The 22,870-nt window shown below is 39.3% G+C and overlaps 1 protein-coding gene across 1 annotated transcript; it reads right to left on the bottom strand.

Annotated features, from left to right (window-relative positions):
* Nucleotides 1–4,254: 4,254 nt before the first annotated feature.
* On the bottom strand, nt 4,255–13,525 carry LOC309401294 (vomeronasal type-2 receptor 26-like; the record flags this gene model as incomplete). Its single annotated transcript, XM_081970362.1, has 6 exons — nt 4,255–5,156; nt 6,711–6,729; nt 7,636–7,863; nt 10,330–11,181; nt 12,609–12,900; nt 13,446–13,525. The coding sequence occupies 6 exons, from the start codon at nt 13,523–13,525 to the stop codon at nt 4,255–4,257; spliced, it is 2,373 nt and encodes a 790-aa protein (XP_081826488.1).
* Between the last annotated feature and the right edge of the window lie 9,345 nt (nt 13,526–22,870).

Raw genomic sequence — 22,870 nt, 5'->3', positions numbered from 1 at the left:
CCCCCATGGCCAATCCTCCAGCCAGCCAATGTTGGTAAGATGCTTTGAGAATCTCTGAGGTGTCAAGCTGGTAACATTCCATTCTCAGAGCAAATGGCCTTGACGATCCTGGTACAAGCCAATTTAATGGTCATCTGGTCTTCCATTGTCACTCCTCCCTCCCTGTTTCCAACATTTGAAGTTATAGCAATAGCACCCAATAAACCCCTGTTCCCCCTCCCTCCTCCTGCTTTAATCGCAGGACCCCAGCAAAATGCAAGCCAGTAATTGTGGACCTGGCAGCAAGGGAACATTCAGTTTCAAACATTCAGAAGGCTCAAATATAGAGGAAGGAAGTCAGTCTATCGCTGATAAAGAATAATCCTCAAATCTTTTTTGTTGGGATTTAATTTAAAAGATGAAAATGGAACAGAGTGGAAGGAAATAAAAATCTTAATCTGTTGTTTGAGGTCAGTTTTATGACTCGAGGTGTTAATTAACAGCCTTATGTCTATGGAGATTCTCAGTTATCCAGGTCATGGTTGTCCCAAAGGAAGTTTCTTGGATTAGGAATGAAATGTCTTCAAAGTAAAACCAGAAAATCCAATTGACTCTTGAAAAAGCACCTTTGGGATTAACAGCTTTATGAAAAAAAATAATTTCATTGTGTCTTTCTTGGAATGGGATTTCACCACATATATAATCACATATAGGAGCTGTGGTGGCGCAGTAGTTAGAATGCTGTACTGCAGGCTACTTCTGTTGACTGCCGGCTGCCTGCAATTTGGCAGATCGAATCTCACTGGACTCAAGGTTGACTCAGCCTTCCAACCTTCTGAGGTCAGTAAAATGAGGGCCAGATTGTTTGGGGCAGGATGTTGACTTTGTAAATCACTCAGAGAGAGCTGTAAAGCACTGTGAAGCAGTATATAAGTCAAAGTGCTATTGCTATATCTCTTTCAGGAGAGATATTAACTTTGACTTTTTAATGTTTCCCCTTTAAGAGTGGTTTCTTAGCATTCAATACTGACCTCACCACAATAACATAGCATTTGGGGGAAAAGATCAAGCCCAGTAACCCAAAACTAGAGGCCAAGATGGAGAAGATTTCCACAGCCACTGAGTATTTTCCTTTAGTGCTCAGGTAACTTGTAACAAAGGACAACCAAACACTGCAAAAAACCAACACCCTGAAAGTAATCAGTTTGGCTTCATTAAAACTATTAGGTAATTTCCTAGAAAGAAAAGCCACCATCAAATTGATTGTGGTTAACAACCCCATGAATCCCAGGACACAGTAAAACATTGTAGTGGAACCTTCATTGCATCCTAAGATGATTTCCTCAGACAAGGAATGCATGTCAAAATGGAGAAATGGAGGAGAGGTTGTTAGCCAAACAGTGCAAATCATGGCTTGGATCAAGGAACCAGAAAGAACAATGCAGTTTGCTACACCTTTCCCCACCCATTTTTTCATCCTTGATCCAGGTTTGGTGGCCATGAAAGCTAACACTACAATGACAGTTTTGGCCAATACACAAGAGACTGCCATAGAGAAGATGATAGCAAAAGCAGGTTGTTGAAAGAGACACATCATTTGGCTGGGATGACCAATGAATAGAGAAACACAAAAGAAGGAGAGTAGTAGGGAAACTAGGAGAAAGTGGGTGATGTTTCCATTGTTAGCCTTGACAATTGGAGTATCTTGGTACTTAATAAAGATCCAAAGTATCCAAGTTGTGATGAAAGAAAAGGAGACAGCAAGCATAGTTAAAACAACTCCTAGAGATTCTTCATATGACAAGAAGTGTATGACTTTAGGGATACACTCCTTCAGTCTCTCTCCCACTCCCCTCTTCCTGGATTCACTCTGAAGTTTTTAACACACACACACACCCGAATACACACACTCCTTCATCCTTTCTGACAAATGGCAGTCCAATCTATTCTTGAAAGTCTCCAGTGATTAAGCTCCCACAACTTCTGAAGGCAACGTCTGTTCCATTGGTTGATTGTTCTCATGGTCAGAACATTTCTTCTTATTTCTAGGTTGAATCACTCCTTGTTCAGTTTCCACCGATTATTCCTTGTCTGACTTCAAGTGCTTTGGAAAATAGCTTGACCCCCCTTCTCTCTGTAACATCCCTTCAACTATTGGAACTGTTATCATGTTTCCCCTGGTTCCTCCTTCTCTTCACTAAACTAGCCATGCCCAGTTCCTGTAACCAATCATCATCTGTTTTAGTCTCTAGTCCCCTAATCATCCTGGTTGCTCTGCTCTGCACTTTTTCTAGAGTCTCAACATCTTTCTTATAGTGTGGTCACCAAAACCAGGTGCAGTACTTTAGGTGTGGTGTTACTAATGCTTTATAGAATGGTATTAGTACCTCACTTGATCTTGATTGTATCCCTCTGTTAATGCAATTTAGGATTGCATTGGCCACCATACACTGTTGCCTCATATTTAGCTGGTTTTCCACTGAGACAACAAGATCCCTCTCACAGTCGTTGCTATTTAGCTTGGCTTCACCCAGTCTATATGTGTACTTTTTGGGTTTTCTTGCCTAAGTGAAGGACTTTACATTGAATTTTATTTTGTTAGGTAGAACCTAGTGTTCAGGTCTGTCAAGATCCATCTGGATCTTGAGCCAATCTTTTACACATCATTTTTCTGTCAATTGTCAGAATGGAAATGTTTCCATTTTATTGTAAAAAAAATCACCTGATTTTTAAAATTATTTTTATTTCAGAAAGAGGGGAAACAATTTGTCAAATTGACAATTAACAAGTAGACGCTTTTTTAAATGCCAGCTAGGGAAAATATTTTAATAGATAATTAAGTCTTCCTGGGATTGTTCCATATTATGTCATGTGCTTATTTACTCAAAGCTTTATAAAGATTATTAAGAAAGAAAATTTCTGAAACATGTTTTTGTGTCTGAAATTTAAGCCTTTTTGCTATGCTATTCTATTTCCATTCCATAAAATCAGATTCTATTGCAAATTTAATAAAATGAAATACAACATTATTTTCTTTGTTTGTTTATTATTCTCTGATCTTTATGATGTCATTTTTAATGTCTGCTAAAAAGGACAAAGTCTAGACATAGACTTTGGGTTGGTAATGTTCCCTTGGTTTAAAATAAGTTACAAGGTGTGGTTTATTTTTATTGTTTGCTTAAATTATTGGGTTAAAAGAAATTGAAGCACTTGGAAATTTAGCAGGCTATGAAAAAAATGAATGTGTGAGTGTGGTACATAATTTGATAGACTATTAAGTCTCTGCAGCCAAGAATTTGAAACTAGTGGTAGTTAAGGAAGAGTAATGGACATTAATGAAAACAAGAGCTTTGATAGATTATCTCAATTTTATTTTCATTCATTCATTCAAAAACAATTAAACATTTTTTTAAATGTTAAAAAATTAAAGCATCCACAAAATAAGTAGACATTCCAGTGATGATGGTTAATCATCTACAAATGAAGGCTACCTACCTACTACCAGACCCTATCCCATTCTCCTTTCCACACAACTTTAATAACCCAGGAGAGGAATGGATCTAATACACAAGTGGCCAAATTAACAGCTTAGAGGATCTTGTCCATCTTCTCAGGTTCTAGTGGTTCCAGGTCACCTTGCAAGCCCCCACACCACACAGATCTTGCTTTACAGTTGGAGCCCAATATGTAGTTTATTTGAGTGGTATTGTCCAGCAGATGTGCAATGACCCTTTACGTATTACTCCCTCCAGGAAGGGACCAAGTCACCTAAAATATGTATTACTTGGATAAGGCTAGATCCAGAAGGATGGATGAAACTTTAGGATGAAACCAGTTTCAGGTGTAACATCAGTGGGAAACCTAAGGCACAGGTGACAGTATAGGAAAACCTTGAAATTTCCCCTAATGAAGATTTCAGACCTACACGTACATCAGAATGGTATAAAACAAGGGTCAGCTCTGTAGCCACATGTGGCTTTTTCATCTCTCTGCTGTGGCTCCAAGTCACTGGTCAGCTCCACAATTGATAGGGCTTTCTGTTAGGACAGAAAAAGGATGCCGCACTAAGAGTTGACTGTATGGTGGGGGAAGGGGACTTCCGGTCAGCTGCAGAATTGAATGGGGGCTTCTGTTTAGGACCTTTGTGCCTCTTTCTGGCTTTAGGATTGCTGACCATTGGTATAAACCCTTTCAAATGGATAACTTAAAAATATTTTCTAATTTTGATGAATCTTACTCTTATTAAAAACATAACCAAAACAAAGAAGAACATGGTTAAGCATGTCTTTTTATCAATTGTTCCTTGTTGTTTAAATCCGGTCTCAGAACAATAATGTAACATTTAGGGAAAAAGATGCATCCCAGGAGGGCAGCAGTAGAGCACAAGATAGAGAAGATCTCCACAGCCACCATGGCTTTTCCCCTAGTGCTCAGGTAGGTTGGAACAAAGGAGATCCATACACTGCAGAAAGCCAGCATGCTGAAGGTGATAAACTTAGCTTCATTAAAGCTGTCAGGTAATTTACGAGCAAGAAAAGCCACAATAAAGCTGGCAATAGCTAAGATACCCATGTAGCCCAAAACACAGTAGAAGAAGAAAGCTGAACCCTCATTGCATTGTAAAATAATTTCTTGGGACTCTGATTGCATGTCCAACTCAGGGAATGGGGAAGATGTCGACAACCAAACAATACAAATACATACTTGTAAGAGAGAGCATGAGAAGACAATAGAAAAGGCCAATCTTTTCCCCACCCATTTCCTCATCTGAGATCCAGGTTTCGTGGCCATGAAAGCCACAACCACAGTAACAGTTTTGGCCAGGACACTAGAAATGGCCACTGAGAAAGTGATGCCAAAAGCTGATTGTCGGAGAAGGCATGTCACTTTGCCAGGATGGCTGAGAAAGAACAAAGAGGAGAGAAAACAGAGCAGAAGAGAGACAAGCAAGGTGTAGGTGAGAGACCTGTTGTTGGCTTTGACAATGGGAGTATCCTTGTGCTTAATAAATGTTCCAAGTACCCAAGATGTCAAGAAGAAGAAACAAAAAGCCATTGAGGTTAACCCAATTCCTAGGGTTTCTTCAATATTTAGAAAGACCACTGGTTTCACAATGCATTCTATCTTTTCCTTATTTGGATAGTGATCTTTTGAACATTCAAAACAGTCATCCATATCTGAAAAAAAAAAGTCAAGGAATTTGTCATCTAGGCATTTCCTAGTTTTATTTTTGAGTAGGGGGAACCACATGTTATTCCTTTTTGAGTTGTTTCCAATAGTTCTCAGTTTGATCGTGTTTCTATGTAAGCACAATTTTAATTCTATTTTATCATTTACGATTGGCATAAAATGGAGTGCAATTAATCTTAAAACGCAGTGTTTCTAACATTTTTGAAAATTACTAAAATAGGGACAATTTCAAAAAATGGAGAAAACGACTCTGATGATGGATATGAGATTTAAATAACAGAAGCAGATCGAGAAGCATTTAGATTCATTCCAATATAATTCATTTAAACCCTCTAGTTTTTCTCCTTCCTAAAGAGTGAGTAAACTAGGAAACATTAGTATTTTTGTTTTGGGGAAAAAAAGGTATGGTTTGACGAGAAAGTACCATTGATTTACTTTCGATATTGCTGTTGTTCAGTTGCTAAGTGATGTCTGATTAGGTTTAGGTTTTATTAAATTTATAGACGGCCCCCTCTCCCCATAGGGACTGATTCTTTGCTATCTCATGGTCCATAGCAAACTATTTCCCCCATCCTCCACTGTCTCCCTGAGTCTGCCCAAACTCATGCCCACTGTGTCAATGACACTATCTACGTATCTCATGCTCTTCAGTCTCCTTCTCCTTTTGCCTACAATCTTTCCAGTGAGTCCTCTCTTCTCATTTGGTGGACAAAATATTTGAGCTTCAGCTTCCATACCTGTCCTTCCAAAGAAACGTCAGGATTTATTTATTTTAGGGTTGAACTTTTAATATAGGAAAAAGTATATTACTGTGTTCCAATGAATTGTGTCCTGACCTTTGTGATGCTTCTATGTTATATGAGATAACATTAATAGGTTCTTCAGGCAGCCTCCTTATATCAATATTTGATCTATTCACAAATCTTCTTTTTTCAAATGAAGCTTTTTTTCATTTTCCTTATTTTCATGCTTTCATGAAAAATGGAAAACAACAGAAGAAGTGACAGTTCATTGACAGCTAAACTGACCTGAACCGATTCAAACATTTGTTAGTTGTATTTTACAATTTTAACCTCAGTCATTTTTTATTTTAATTTAATTTATTCTCCTTATTTTGTAAACAAACTTTGCACTGGAATTGATTTAAATTGCAACAAGAAGTTTAAATGTAACTAGATTCTTATTTCTCTGCCCTGTTTAAAAATGGAACATGATGGCTCTCAAAAACTCTATGGCTCAATGCATCTATAGCTTGTGTTTCGATAGCAAACATGACCTGTAAGCCTCTCAATGGCAAATTGAGTTTGATCCACAGGTAAAGAAATGAATATTTGCCATAAAGTATTCATGAATCTAATAATTGTATACATCCTAAATGTATTACAGTTTGCTTAAGAATGTCTAATGAAAGCTTCCTGGAATGTCTAACCTACCCATTTGATTTGAAATCTTCCCTTCTGGACATTGAATACAGTCATAACAACAGAATTTTTTTTCTTCATCTCCTTTCTTCCAAAATCCAGGGAAACAGTGATCATTACATTGAGAAAGTGGAAGAACCTGTTGATAAACATAAAAGGTATGGAAAAGGGAAATCAGTTTCTCATTTCCCCCCCTTTATCGAAACAGATAATATTTTACTTCCCAGTGGGCTGCTGAATTTTATCATCTTGGATTTACAACTGTGCATTAAAAAAGGTGTTGAATTTACTAGGATATGTAAGAGGACTTGAAAAGGGGAAAGAAATTAAATAAATTTGCACAATGGCAATATTATGGAATGATAGGATTCTTGTAATTTCAAATGGAATTGTAACCCACATATGCAAACTTGGTTTTAAAATCATACTACCAATCTGTCAATTTAGTAAATGAAACTTTGCACAAGACATGACTTCCACCCCAGTCAACAACAGAAATCAGATTTGGAAAATCACTATCTTAATATGGTTTAACAGACAATGATCAACAGATCATAATGGATCAAAATGCAATTTGTGCAGGCTGTAGAATAGAATAGAATAGAATAGAATAGAATAGAATAGAATAGAATAGAATAGAATTATTTATTGGCGAAGAGTGATTGGACACACAAAGAATTTATCTTCTGTGCATATGCTCCCAGTGTAAATAAAAAGACAAGATACATTCATCAAGAATCATAAGGTACAACACTTAATGATAGTCATAGGGTACAAATAAGCAATCAATATAAATCACAAGAATACAAGCAACAACTTACAGTCCTGCAGTCATAAGTGGGAGGAGATGGGTGATAGGAACGATGAGAAGAATAATAGTAATGCAGCCTTAGTGAATAGTTTGACAGTGGTGAGGGAATTATTTATTTAGCAGAGTGATGGCATTTGAGAAAAAAACTGTTCTTGTGTCTAGTTGTCTTGTTGTGCAGTGTTCTATAGCATTGTTTTGAGGGTAGGAGAACTGTGCATAATCATGATTACTTACCTGGTTAAATCCAGGGTGCCAAATAATTGTGTTCCTCTGAATGATGAGTTCTTTTCCTTTTGGAACATTGGACCTAAATTCTCCAACTTTAACTCTCTGAAAAGATCTGTTCGGAAAAGTGATCATGTTGACAATGTCAAAACCACCTTGGCCTTCCCTTTTGTCTTTAAAGAAGACTCTCTCTCCAGCTGAGTTGTTAAAAGAAATCCCTTGAAGAAATGTGTGCAGCTACTTGAAGAAGGATAAGAAAAAGGAAGTCCAAAAGAAAACAAATGATTAGGGCTAAAAAGATTAAAACTTCCCTTTATTTCACTCTCACTATTTAGGAAATGAAAAAAAAAAAGTCTTCCTAACTTGAAATACAAAAGAAGAAAATGTCAACCCAGAATGAATGGTCAATAAACGAGGTTTGGAACTCATTTTGATGCTATTAGTAAAAGATGACAAGTATTTTAAAGCAACAAGCACAACAATTTTCCTGGTAGTTTACTTTAAGTCCAAAAACTAACATAATTTCATGAAGTTTTAAGTTTCTGGGTGATTTGGAATATCCTGACCCACCTATCTGCTTTAGTTTTTTATTAGAGTATTTATTCCCTTTTGGACTTGTTTGCCTGCTGTTCTCTACCGGCTGTGCTTTCCCACAGACAACTTTTCTTTGTATAGAACAATAACTATCTCTGGGCTTCATGATGGGTCCAAAGAAGTTACAGCCTGGTAAGGCCTCATCGGCCCCGACATCTTCCCCATCAAGCCCGATTGCCCACCAGTCACAATTGGGGTCTTTTTTACAACCTAAAGCCACTGAAGAGAGCACAAAGGATTTGTCTATTCAACAGATGCTTCAATCTATCTTAAAAGGGCAGGATGAAATGAAAAAAAAAACAATTGCAGGATGATCAGCTCAGAGAAATGAAACAACAATCTACACGGAATGAACAGAGGATAGGTGTACTAGAGGAGGGTGCGGTTGGGATGAGGGACGAGGTTAAGATAATCCAAAGGGGGAATGTAGAATTTGGAAACCATATGATAAAAATGGAATTCGAAAGGATGTCTTTTTTCCTTAGGGTCCAAAACTTGCCAGAAGTTGAGAATGAAGATCTTAAGGAGATTATGACCACAATACTAGCAGAATACATTAATAGAGATAAACAACAGCTCTGGTGGGATATTGACCTGATCTATAGGATTAATTCAGCCTATGCAAGAACACACAATGTTCCAAGGGAAGTTCATGTTAAATTTCTTACAAAGACCACAAGATATGAGGTTCTAGGAGCTCAAAGGGGAGGACCATTAAAATATAAGGATAAAGAAATAAACATTCTTAAACAGATCCCAAAGAAAGTAAGAGAGAAGAGAAGGAAATATTCCTTCTTAGCCAAAAAATTATATAATAATGGGGTCTGGTTTAGGTGGTTGTTACCAGAAGGCATGTTGATTTTCTGGGAGTGCAGTAGAATAAGAATCAACACAGTGGTGGAAGCGGAGGCTTTCACTCAAAAACACAGTGCTCTCTTAGGTGAAATGGGGGATGGTACACAAGAAACAAGGGAGTGAGGGGCTGAACTCTGCCAATGGACGGGGGGGAGGATGCGACAACTAGAAGACTCAGAACACAAAAGTGATTTGAAACATTATTGCAATTGTTGTTACAATGTACCTTTATGGAGTGATACAAAACAAAATGATTGAAACATACTGATGATTTAGTTTTAAATTTAAAACTGCTAATACTTATGCAAATGTTGATATTTTGCCATTCCTGTTTGTAAAAGTTGCGAGACTTGGGGGGGGGGGCTTCTCCCGCCCACAAGATGTAGCTGTCAAAATGTTTTATAACCTTTTAATCCCTTTTCCTTGTAAAATTTGTAAAATCAATAAAAGTTTGCAATATAAAAAAAAGTTCAAACAGTTCTTAAAGATCTATCTCATCCAGGGTACCATTTTTTTGAACTATTACTATCTGGCAGACAATACAGGACAATAAATACAAGGATAAATAGGCTTAAAAACAGCTTCTATCCCAGAGCAGTAACTATATAGAATTCTAATGTATAGTGTAATATTAATACAATATCAGGAGTTTTCAATTCAATTGTATAGAATGTGAAGAATGCGTGTTTTGTTTTATGTATAATGTACACTGAAAATGGCATTTAATTTTGTTGTATGAGTTGGAATGAAAATAAAGTAAACTAAAATAGTGCATGTCTACTGATTAAAAAAAAACAAACCCGATTGTCATAGCCTCTAACTTCACAGTCTAACAACCCTGTCTGGACTTGCAAAATACTAATCAGAAAAAAGAAATGTCCACATTTTTAAAAAGTGTGTTGGGCACAAAGCAAAGAAACACTGCTTTCTGACCCTTCTTCATTACAATTTTATTGGAACTGTGCTGGATACATTTACAAGACAGGCCAATTATATGTGAAATGAAGTGGTTATTTATGGAACCAAGGATGATATATAAACCTCATTGAATAGATTTACATTTGCAAAGGTATTGATTATTTTCATCTTCTTGTATTCTGTAACTTAGAATCACCTCTTAAACCATAAGCCTTGTTCCCTCAATATTTCTATTGATATGTGAGTATAGGCCAGAGCAAACAAGCTACTCAGTAGTGGATGAGAATGACTATCCACTAAAACAAAAGGTAGACAAAACATCTTTGGAGATATTACCTGCCAAGGCTGAAGATCTGGAAATTCAAACCTTTGAATCACTCTCTGTTGCGATCTTGTTCTCACTGCCTCATGCAAAGAATGTGCCACTGCATAGACAGCATTGTAGATACTGTAGCTTTGGCCAGTCAGCTGCAACTCAAACAGAGGTGCAGGCAGATCCCCCAAATTCTCTTCTCCACTACAAATGTTATCGTACATTAAGGTTAATTCCTCATTTGGAAATGAACAGTCAAACAATTGCTCCCAAACATTTTGAAAAAATCCATTTTTGTGAGTTGAAGGCTTGATGACTTGAAGAAATTCTTCAAAGCCTTGAACTTCTCTTGAGTGCACTGTAAAGGAAAGGGCCCCGTAGAACAACTGGAGATCCAAACCTCTTTGAAATGCTGTCAGTATGAAATCAATTGGGTTCATCAAGATCCAAACCTTTCTAAATAATGTGTTCTCATTATCCTCTAGCTCACACAGAAACACAGCAATTCTGAGCCACAAAATTGTGAATGATTCTCCATAGACAAGAAAAACATTTGCTTTCTGATCTATTAGTTTATTGCAGATATTTGAGTTTCCCTGAAGAAATTCAGACACATTTTCCAAATTAACTAATTTTGGAATATTTTGTGAGAAAGCTGTGCAGATGCCATTCTGGGAAAACAATGACTGCAGTTTCTGGAAGAAATGTTCTCCTTTACTACTATCAATAGTGAAGACTCCAATCCATGTCCATCCAAAATGAAGAAGAAGTTGTATAACTCCACTGTACTGATGGTCCTCATTTGGGACCATGCAATAAAGCAAAGATAACTTAGTAGTCTGGAACTCTTCTTGAGCAAAAGAGCCATAAGTCAACTAAACTAAACAAAAAGGAAAGCCATTATTCATGAGAACCAAGGGGAAAATATTAGGAAAATGATTGCTTTCTGGATATATAATGAATGAAGTTGTCCCTACACTGAAAATTTCTACAAATTATACATAGATTATGGAAGATGAACAATATAAGTAATAAAGTCTCAAAATGAAATATTTTCTCACCATTATGAAATGTTATGAACCAAAATTAGCATCCTGATATAGAGTTCCAGAATGTTCATTCCCATAAACACCTCTAATATAGCTAAATCTAAAGAGAAGCAACCTAAAAGCAACCAAGGAGAGAATCCACCTAGAACTAAGGAGAAATTTCCTAAATCAATTGATGGAGTTGCCTTCAAAAGTTGTGGGTGTTCCATCAATGAAGGCTTTCCAAAAGAGACTGGACAATCATTTGTCTGAAATTGTATAGGATCTCCTGCTCGAGCAGGACATTGGACTAGAAGACCTTCAAGGTCCTTTCAAACTCTATTATTCTATGTTCTTTAGAGCTAGACTTATTGAAGTACCTTCTGCTCTTCTTTGTAGCTGGCAGAATAAAATATTTAAGCCTGAAATCCATGAGATTCTGGAGAAATGGAATCAGTTAAGAATGTTCTACCTCATTGTTTTATATACATATATGTATACATGCATACATGGATACATACATGCATACATGCATACATGTATTATTGTATTATTGTACATACATACATACATACATACACACATACATACATCTCCAAAAAAACCCAAGTGCACCAATCACCCAATCATTCCAGAAAAAGCAGTTGGGTTTTATACCAAACTATTTTTATCAGACCAAAATGAAGACAGAGCAAGGAGAGGTACCACCTATTGCCAGAAGGAAGTCAAAACACAATACCTACATTGAGAAAACTCAGATCACAAAAATGAATCAGAAAATCTGTTTGATATAAAATGATTGAAAGTATTTGAAGATAAAAGGTTATATGCCGACAAAATACTATTAAGTAGCAACAATTCAATGTATTAATAAATGAAAGTTATGAGAATAGGGGGGAGGGCCATTTCCTGCATAATGTAACTGTCAGAATTTGTAACTTCATCCACTACCCCTTTTCCTGATTATGTTTCCTAAAACCAATAAAAATCTTGTTTTAAAAAAAACACAATACCTGCCCATTTAAATAAGTTTAAGGTTTTTCTCTAATTTATGTTTTCCATTTTAATTTTCTGATCTGTGATCATAGTAAAAGATTTTGATTTTTGAATATTGCATTCCCTTGAGCCCAAACACTGCATTGTGGAATCAAATTACAGAAGGATTGCAAAATGGACTTCAGTGAAGTTCTGCAGAAAGACATGGCAAACATCTAATATCTAACATTCATCACAAAAGAAGGCAAAGATTCTATCTCATCCCCTGCCCAAACTACCTGTGGAATTTTGTAGACATTTACACTTTCTGCCATATAAGATGATGTATCCGAGCCTAATCCTCCTATAATGGCCATTAGATTCTTCTGACTGTCACATTTGTAGTTAGGGACAAAGCCCTGGGATTTGAAAAGCAGGTCCAGAGTAGTACGATAGGTCATCCTTGGATCATGGTAACTATCATAGATGTGAAACCCGAGAGTGATGTTAGGTAAGATCTGAGAGTCCTCATTGATCTCCTTCACAGCAAAGGCCAAGGCAAGGGCGTGCTGGTAGAATTTAGTTATTATACTGCAATAGATTAAATACACCCGTTGAAAAAATGATTCTACAATTCTTGTAAGGTGGCAAGATCTCAATAAGAAGAAGAAGCATTTCTGTCTCTACTGAAGTAATAAATGACAGGTTTTCTAAAGCACTCAATAATTAGTGCAGAATTCAAATATACTTTTTATACAATATTTCTATGATTTGAAAGAGATGTATACCGTAACAATATAGTAGCTTTTTTCAAGCTACCACTTTCATTTTCTATCCACATAACACAAAACTAAATAAGAATAGATAATGTAGACTTTATTTTTAAAAAAATATGTTAATCTCACTAAATGTTGCTCAAAAGATTTCTTGCAGCAGATGTTTCATACGTTTTACAAGGAAGACTTTAATGTAATATAAAGAAAATTATTCCTTCTCCCACATCCAAAATTGAAAGGCAAACAGGGTTAGATAACATATAAAACCTAGCATTTATGTTCAAACAGCTTTTATTTATATAAGAAAGATTTGGAGGACTTGGTTAAGATTGGAAACTGCATGGAAAAAAAAACCCTTACAGTGGTAAGCCATAACCTTTTAAAGATGGATGTTCCTTAAATATAATTTCATAAAAGTGGTAAACAATTTGAGACACCATCCCGCCAATGATAAGGCCACCCGGCTGGTACCACTCATGTGGAACAAGGAAAGCATCCCGTGCAGGGCAGCTCAGAGTAACTATTTTGTTCATCAGGAATACCAGAAGGAGCAACTTCATGACTTTGCTCATGGGGAAAATATCTGTGTCTATCATTCGAAGAAATGTTCTGGCAGATAAGACAGGAGGAAGAGAATGTGTGGAAGTGACGCTCAGAGAATCAGCATTACCCTTTCCTTTCTCCCCGTGGCTCTTGAAATATTGATATGGATTGTTTCTCACTTCCTATTCCCTTATGCACAGAACCTTTGTTGTTTGGCCTACTAGAATAATGGTGTGATTTCAGTAATCCATAAGGGACATCTTTACCATTGAACAATAGGCAACCTGGAAATTTTCTTTATTATAGCTGATCAACATTTTTCTTTTAGATGACATAATACGTGATTGAGACCTGTTTTGGAAACACCTGGAGAAAGAGAATTGGACTCTAAGTGGGTTAAGGGTTGATGTTGCACTTTGTATTTTTATATTATTCTGTCCATATATGCTTACTGGATTTGTAAACAATATTTTCCTTTGTATATAATATTAAATCACACCACATTATTAATTTGGGTGTCATAGTCTCCAGATAACATCCCTTACCGCTAGTTCTTGACTTGCTTACAGTTCATTTAGTGACCATTTAAAAACACAACAGCACTGAAAAGGATGATTTGATAACATTTTTTCACACTTATGACCATTGCAGCATCCCCATGGTCATATGGTTTACATTTGGATGCTTGACAACTGACTCACATTTATGATGGTTGCAGTGTCATGTGATAGCAAAAGCTGTTGTGGCTCATCAGTAGCCAGGAGAGTTGGCAGCAGATTCGGAAAGTGAGGAGGTTGGGGAGGAACATAATCATAACAGCAGAATTTTCTCCCTTCATCCTTCCTTTTCTGATAACCAGGATGACAATATTCATTGCACAGAGAGATGGGAAGCACCTAGTTATCAGAAAGTAAAGATTTATTGTTTTGAAGAAATTTCAGTTCTTACACTACGAATGAAATGTGCATCACATTTCCCATAAAAAGGTCCTATCAAAATAGGCCTCGAAGGATCATGAGCTAAATGGGATTTGAGAATTTTCAGTTCACTCTTGGAAGAAGTGTAATAAATATTGTTCACAATACAGTTTGTTTTCAACAATTAAAGTGGAAAAATGTCATTTCTTTTTAATCTGTTTAATTCTCTTGAGTTGCCTAGAAGAAGAGCAGTAAAATTCCAAGCCAAATGAATCCATATGAGAACAGTCACACAAACTCTCCTGGAAACCATACCTGGTTAAATGATCTGTGCAAAACAATCATGTTCTTATTAATGACTAATTCCTTTCCATTTGGAGCATCTAGTTCCACTTTCCCAACCTTTCATCTCTGGAAAGTAGAATTGGGAAAAGTGACTATGTTTATGATATCAAATCTACCTTCAATGTTCATATGCTCATAAAAAGACAATGTCTCTCCAAGTGAATTATTGAACATCATGCCTTTAAGAAATTGGTGGCAGTAACAGAAGCCAGAAGCCACTCATTAATCTGGACCACATGGGGTGATGAAGCTGCCCTGCCCACATCACCTCACCTACCCACCAGCCCCCACCCACCTTCTGGAGACCAAGAATGGGACCATTTGGGGGGGGTGCAGAATGCTACTGAAGGCTTGGGAGATCAAAAACATGAGGTGTGGAGGCCTCAGGAGGCCAAAAATTGGCCCATTTTTGGCATCCCTGGCCAAGCGATAAAGGGGAGAAGGAGAGAGGGAAGGACACACACACACACACACACAAACAAACAGAAGTCCCTCATATGCACCCCAAGGCAGCCACATCCCTTCACTAACCTGCTTTCCACCACACAAATTTAATTTGTGTGCATTGTTTGGACTGTTAAATTGGCCATGCCCACCCAGTCACATGACCACCTAACCATGCCCACCAAGCCAGTCCACCCCCCAAAAAAAAGTCTGAGGGACCATGAATTGGTCCCCTGTTTAAAAAGTTTGAGGATAGCTATTTAGATTAAATAGGATTCACATATTATTTTCAATAATAGGTGAAATGTCTAAAAACTATAGGAATTTAAAAATTAGGACCTGAATCTTAGTTAACACTTGGTTCCTGAAGATGTTCAAGGAGTAAAATGGAAAACATATTATATTGATAGAAATAAAGTGATAAAGATTAGGCATTTTTTTGAAAAGACAAGATATTTTATTCCGTTTTCATGCTTCTATCCTATTTAATTCGTACAGCATAACTTTGTATTCACTGTTACCCTGCACAAAATATTTCTGTCAAACAAATTATCTGTCATGGTTTTGCATTTTCATATTTTGGTGATTTATGCCTCAATAAACCCCTGTGATTAGATTGAAGTAAGAAGAGAGTATGTAAAGCTTGAGCAAATACATAGCATTATAGATACTAAAGCTGTGCCCAGTCAACTGCACCTCAAAAATAGACCCAGGAATGTCTTCCAGCTTTTCCTCTCCTGTACAAATGTTGTTATCCACTACAGTTGAATGAGAAGATGGCAATGAACAATCAAACACTTGTTTCCAGAAAAGTGGGGGAAAACCATCTTCTTGAATCCAAGGAGGTTTTATAAACTTTAGGATTTCATTGTATGCTGAAATTTGCTTTGAGGGAATTGTAAAGAAAATGGCACCATCAAAGAACTGTTGATCCCATTTTCTTTGTATTCCTGTTAATAAATAATCAACCTGGGCAGTCATGATCCATACCTTTGCCAAGGAACTCTGCTCAAATCCAGGGCAAAATAAAAATATGATACTAGTTACCCAGGCAATTGTCAAAGAGTCTCCAGAGACAATAAATGTATTGATCTTCTCATCAGCTATACTGTTATAAAATATGTTTATATTTTTCCTATCATTTGCAATAACATCTCATAAGGAGATTAAACATTTCAGTTTACTTGTAGGCCTGATGTTATATAAGAGCCCATGATATTTCTTTCTAGTATATATTGGTAGAATTTGGTTAGTACCCTGTACATAAAATGATTTCACTCTTTCAGAAGTTAACTTTAAAGAAGATTTTACATCTGAACTATTGTAATTGCTATAACTGAATTAAATATACCAATAATCTCCTGTGTGTGTGTGTGTGTGTGTGTGTGTGTGTGTGTGTGTGTGTGTGTAAGATAGAGCTATTCTATTTCAGTTGAGAACTCTGCCAGAATGAAATATTTTTTTGTGACTGACATGGTCGTAAAATGAGTCAAAATATTGCCACTTCACACAAACAAAAATGTCCTGCCCTGTTTCCCCAAAAATAAAACCTCCCTGGATAATAAGCCCAATTAGACTTTTGAACACATGCACTAAAATATGCCTCGCTGAAAAATAAGCCCTCCCCAAAAATATTGGAACACAGCAGCAGCCACGACGTGACCACGCTCGCCGCCTCCTGCACTTCAAAAATAATGAGACCTCCCTGAAAATAAGGCCAAGTGCCATGTTTGGGAAAACATGAGTACTATTTCAAAAAATAAAATTTATCTTCATTCTTTCCTTTTCAACTTACAGTAAGATTGTATAATGAAACCATGAGTTGCACTTTTCTTGTAGGTTTGATGTTATAGAACAGTCCATGATATTTCTCACTAGCATCCCTATAAATTGGGTTTACCTGGTTTAATTTTGCACATCTAGCAGACAGAATTTACATCCAGAGATATAAAAAGAACCTCAGAGAGAAAGAGAGTTATCATGATGCAAGAAAGCAATCCACCTTTCCCTCTTTCCCTGCATCCATGAAATTTTCCTAACTGCTACAGAGGAGCAAGATAGAAAATCCATACTCTGGAAATTCAAATAACTCTTGAGAAGGATGTTTCTGAAATGAACCTTCATTAAAATGGTAACTTATCGTAGAAAATATCTCACCGAGAATGATTTCTCCGACCCGATGCCACTCATATTGAGTAGTTATGGGATCCCCCGTATACATGCTAGTCTATTCACTCTGGCTATTGGGATTACAAAAAGAAGAAGAAACATCTGGGCAGCAGAAAGTCTTCCTAAATATGGATGAGTCTGATTTCACTTTAATCAGATTTCTGCATTAACAAATATTAGCCAGGCTAAATACACCGCTTGAGAGCTTTGCTATTACTCCTTAGGTATAACAATAATATAGATCCAGCCATGACATTTATTCAGACTGCCAAAATCCAACTAACATTGTGCTCAAATGATGGCACCTTGGTACTATGACAAATCACAGTTTGAAATGAAAAAAAAAAGTAGACTCTGCTCTTTCTGATTGTTACTCTTATTTCCAACTCTCTATGGGACAAAACTTTTAGATGTTTTTTCTCCCTTCTCACTAATAGTTTTGATGTTTCTGCTTCAGATGTTTACATCTTAAACCAAGTGAACAAATTAGTCACTAGAATAATTCTAGCAGAGAGATCATCAATTTTGCTCTGCATGTTGTTAGATATTAGCAACTGTCATAATGGTTTCCATCAAGGTCCTCTGTTCTCGCCTTTCAATCTCATTGGTCGATGAGTCTGACAGCTCCCTATAAAAGGGCTACTGTCAGACTGAACCTTCGCTGGATTGTACATAGTTGTTCTGTTACAATAAAGAGCTGCTGTTGCCTAAGCCTGAGTGTGCCTTTCCTTTACCCAATGTAAGACTGGTGACGAAGGTGGGATTGGAAGGAAACTAGGCTAATCAAAAAGAGGGTAGCAATCCAGCAAATAAATCCAGCCCGGAGCCAGTGGCATAGCGTGGGGGGTGCAGGGGGGGCCGGCCGCACCGGGCACAACATCTGGGGGGGCGCGCTCGCACTCGCAGCTCTCTGCTGTTGACTTGCATGTATTTCAAGGCTGAATTTGAATTGAATGAAGCCGAGGAACGCTTCCCACGTTTAATACAAAAGAGACGCGAGCAGGTCTTCCCCGGGGTCGAGAGCACGAAAGAGGGCCAAAGTTTTCTTCTGCAGATCTGGGTCTCTTGAAGACTGCTGGGCAGGGTGAGGGACGTTAATAACGTGATACGTTTAAATTAGAGCAAGTGAAGACCTCGGGCGGCTTTCCTTTTCCTATTTTTCCAGAACCGAGGGAAGAAAATGATTCTGCTTCGGGCCTATAGAGGGCGCTGCGAGCTTTGCTAAGGAGGATGGCTGCTTCAGAGCTCCCTTCATGTCCCGAGTCCAGTGGCGTAGCGTGGATTGCCACGGGTTAGGGGGCGCAAATTACTTGCCTTGCCCCGGGTGCTGACAACCCACGCTACGCCACTGCCCGGAGCTCAGCGTGGCTTCGAACAGCCATTTTTGAGCGGCAAAGTCAAAACGCCCTCAGAACACAAAATGGCCATGCACGCCCCACCGACTCTGTATGACCCAGTCACCGAGCTCTGGGAATCATGTATGATGAGGTTCAATTATTTCCTTGAAGCCAACGACCTCATGGGCCTTTCTGAAGACTGCAAGAAGAACATGTTCCTGGGTTACTGTGGACGGGAAGTGTTCAAAACAGCCAAAGACCTATCTGAGGCAATGCTGCTCCAATTGGTCGCTTGGTTGGTGCTCCAACAGAGGTTGAGGACACACTTCATTCCCAAGTCATCTAAGCACATCCGCTGGCATGAATTCAATATTCGCAATCAAAAGGAAAGCAAATTGATCAATGATTACATTGCGGCGATAAGAAAGGCCGCAGCACACTGTGAGTTCAGAGACCTAGATGAACTTATACTTGACCACATCATATGCAGTGTGTGGGACATTAATTTAAAGAGGAGGTTACATGCCAAATCTAATCTCACTCCACAAATTGCCTTAGATGATGCCAGGGCATCCGAATCTGCTGTCAGGTCTACAGAAACCCTGCAGCGCCAAAGCACTCCACAAGACGTGTGAAAGAGCGCACACATACATAGTGAGGCTACAGAGGCTGAGGGCTCAGAAAGTGAAGATGATAGCTGCCGCATGCACAGTAGCCGCACTAAGCAAGCGCGAAAATTTGAACTGCGTTTCACGCCTTGTGCAAGCTGCAGAGGAGACCATGCCAGATCGTCTTACCATTTCTGCAATGCCACATGCCAACGTTGCGAGTGAAAGCAGCACATTGCCAAGGTTTGCAGAAGCGAGCACCCCACAATGACCTGGAAGCCCAGAAGCTGATGTAACCACCAGCAGAGGACCAACCAAGGGGCATGGCAGCTGCCACCACTGCGCTCAGAGGGCAACACCAGAATCACCTATCACACCTTAATCGGCCAAGTCCACACAAGGCAGCCAAAAAAACTGAAGGTCACAGTCCTCTTTGAGGGCTCTCCATGTGAGATGGAGATTGACACGGGGTCATCATTGACCATCATGCATGGTCTACACTCAAGCAATCTATCCCTAGCCTGAAGAAGCAGCATCTACGCATTCCTGACATCTGCCTTCACGATTACCAAGGGAACCGAGTCCCCATTGTGGGCTAGGGCACCTTCCAGGTACAATTCAAAAACTTCAGTGGCCAGCTTCAATTGACTGTGGTTAGTGGTGACCTGCAGAGGCTCTGGTGGCTTGACTGGTTTGAAGCCCTGGGCCTAGAAGTAACTGGTATCAATGCCTTGAAAGACGGGAGCACTGAATAATTATTTAAGGAGTTTGAGGACATCTTTGGCACCGGTCTAGGTAAGTATGTGGGGACCCCAATCTCTTTTAATTTGGAACCCCACATAGCCCCCATCAGACTAAAACCCAGGAGAGTATCTTTCACTCTCCACCCTAAAATTGATCTGGAAATCGACAAGCTCAAAGGCCAGGGAATCCTAGAACCGTTTGATCACGTATGCTGGGAGACCCCTATAGTGACACCTGTCAAATCTGATGGGTCTATCTGCATCTGTGCGGACTACAAGTGCACAATCAACAAAGCCCTTACCCTGTACCCATTGTACAGCATTTATTACATTCCTTAGGCCCTGGCAAAGTGTTCGCTAAATTAAACATGGCACAGGCATACCAACAATTGCCTGTAGATGGCGCTATGGCAGAGGCCCAAACCATTGTGATGCACAGGGGTGCATTCAAATGTAACTGTCTGCAATTTGGTGTTAGTATCGCCTCTGGACTGTTCCAAAGCATCATGGAATCGCTTTTGCAGGGGATTCCAGGAGCTGTCCCCTATTTTGACGACATATTGGTATCACCTGCAAATGAGGAACAAATTTTAAAATGTTTAAGAACTGTTTTGACCAGAATTAGAGACAAGGGCCTCCATCTCAAAAAATTAGAAAGACAAATTAACGTGCCAAGTGTTGAATTATTAGGGTACCTCATTGACGACCACTAAAGGAATTAAAGCAATCCAGGACAACTCTACACCTTGCAATCACATTGAGCTGCAGGCATTCCTTGGGATCCTTAACTTCTACAGCATCTTTCTTAAACAGAAAGCCACCGTTTTTGAGCCCTTACATCATCTCCTGCCAAAGAACGCAAAGTGGTCCTGGGGCCAAAGCAGCCGCATTTGTCGTCGTGAAGAGACTACTGTCTACTGACTACTGTCAGCAGCCACGTTCCTGGTTCAGTAAAGCCAGACCCTGCCACTTGTTTTAACTTGCAACGCTTCTCCATTTGGCATCGGAGCTGTCCTCAGTCACTGCATGCCCAATGGAACCGAGGCACTCATAGCCTATTACTCAAGGACCTTGTCCACTGCCGAATGGTGATACAGCCAGCTGGACTGTGAGGCTTTGGATGCAGTGGCCAGTGTAAAAAGGTTCCTTGAGTACCTCTACGGCCATGATTTTGAACTCATCACAGATCACAAACCACTACTGGGCTTGCTGGCTGGGGACCGGCCTACTCCTGTGTCATTGTCACCGCAAATGACCAGATGAACTATTTTCCTCGTGCCTACACATATCGCCTCATCCATGAACCAGGCTCAACCTTGGGGCATGCCAACGCTTTGAGTCGCTGCCCGCTTCCAGAGCTACTTGCAAACCCTATCCCTGAGATGCCAGTCCTTCTCATTGACTGCTTAGAGACTGGTCCTGTCTCATCAAGTGACGTTGCCTGCCACTCTGCAAGAGACTCCACAATCAAATGTATTATTGTAAAAGAGATGAATTATCTGTTATTAATGGCTGTTTGCTGTGGGAGGACTGAGTCGTTGTTCCACCCAAACTGCGCATTCCAGTGTTAAAGGCTTTACATGTAGGGCATCCTGGAATTGTCAGGATCTTTGGCTAGGAGTTAGGTGTGGTGACCTAACATGGACAGGGAGATTGAAGAATGGGTGGCTACCTGCACACGTTGCCAGGAGTCCACACCAGATCCCTGAGAGGTGCCCACTAAGGAGTGGGAGCAACCTCAAGTACCATGGTCTTGGGTGCACATAGACTTTGCTGGCTCAGTTCATGGCCAGACACTCTTAGTAGTTGTGGACGCCTACTCGAAATGGCTAGAGTTAGTCCTCATGACCTCTACCATGGCAGAAGTGGTCATCTAGGTACTATGGACACTTTTCTCCACACACGGCCCTCCTGAGGTCCTGGTCTCTGACAACGAGCCCCAATTCACGGCCATGCAATTCAAGACCTCCTTAGCAGCACAGGGAATCAGACATGCCCTGGTCGCACCATTCAATACAGACTCCAATGGTCAGGCAGAGAGAATGGTGAGATCTGCAAAAGAGGAACTATCAAGGATGGCCCTGGGAGATTGGCAAACATGGGTTGATCACTATCTCCTAATTCAACACATCACGCCAAGTACTACCATAGGGAGAATCCCTTCTGAGCTTCTCATGGGTCGCCGGCTAAGGTCCCACTTAGACCAGCTATACCCAAACTATTCTACCTCATCGCCCCCAAACTCAACAAGCAAAATTTGGAATTTTAGTGTAGGAGATTCAGTTTTCACCCACAACTACGCCAGAGGAACTCTGTGGATTCCTGTCACATTGATAGGCATCACCGGGCCTCGTTCTTATCTCATAGAGCTCGAGGATGATCGGAATTAGAGAAGGCACGTTAACCAACTCCGTGGCCACCTCTCCAACTTTACTCTTAGGAAGCCAGAGGTAACTCCTGCATGAGTTAGTCAAAACCCTACCAAAAAGGAGCACGAAGTTCCACAGCCAACTCAAACCCGAAGACACTGGGATACTCATCTATTTGTGTTGCAGGCCTGCAGTGAGCTCTGAGCGAACCGGCTCTAGAAGCTCCAGCTGCAGCCTGTGCAGGAGGCTTCCAGGAGCTTCCACCAGGCGAAGCTGCAGAGCCAACAGGTCCATCCGACCTGTCTGAAGA

This window comes from Natrix helvetica, assembly GCF_964273705.1.
Source record: "Natrix helvetica genome assembly, chromosome: Z".
NCBI classification, from domain to species: domain Eukaryota; kingdom Metazoa; phylum Chordata; class Lepidosauria; order Squamata; family Natricidae; genus Natrix; species Natrix helvetica.
The sequence above is the reverse complement of the archived record's forward strand: the minus strand, read 5'-3'. Positions and strand labels throughout refer to the sequence as shown.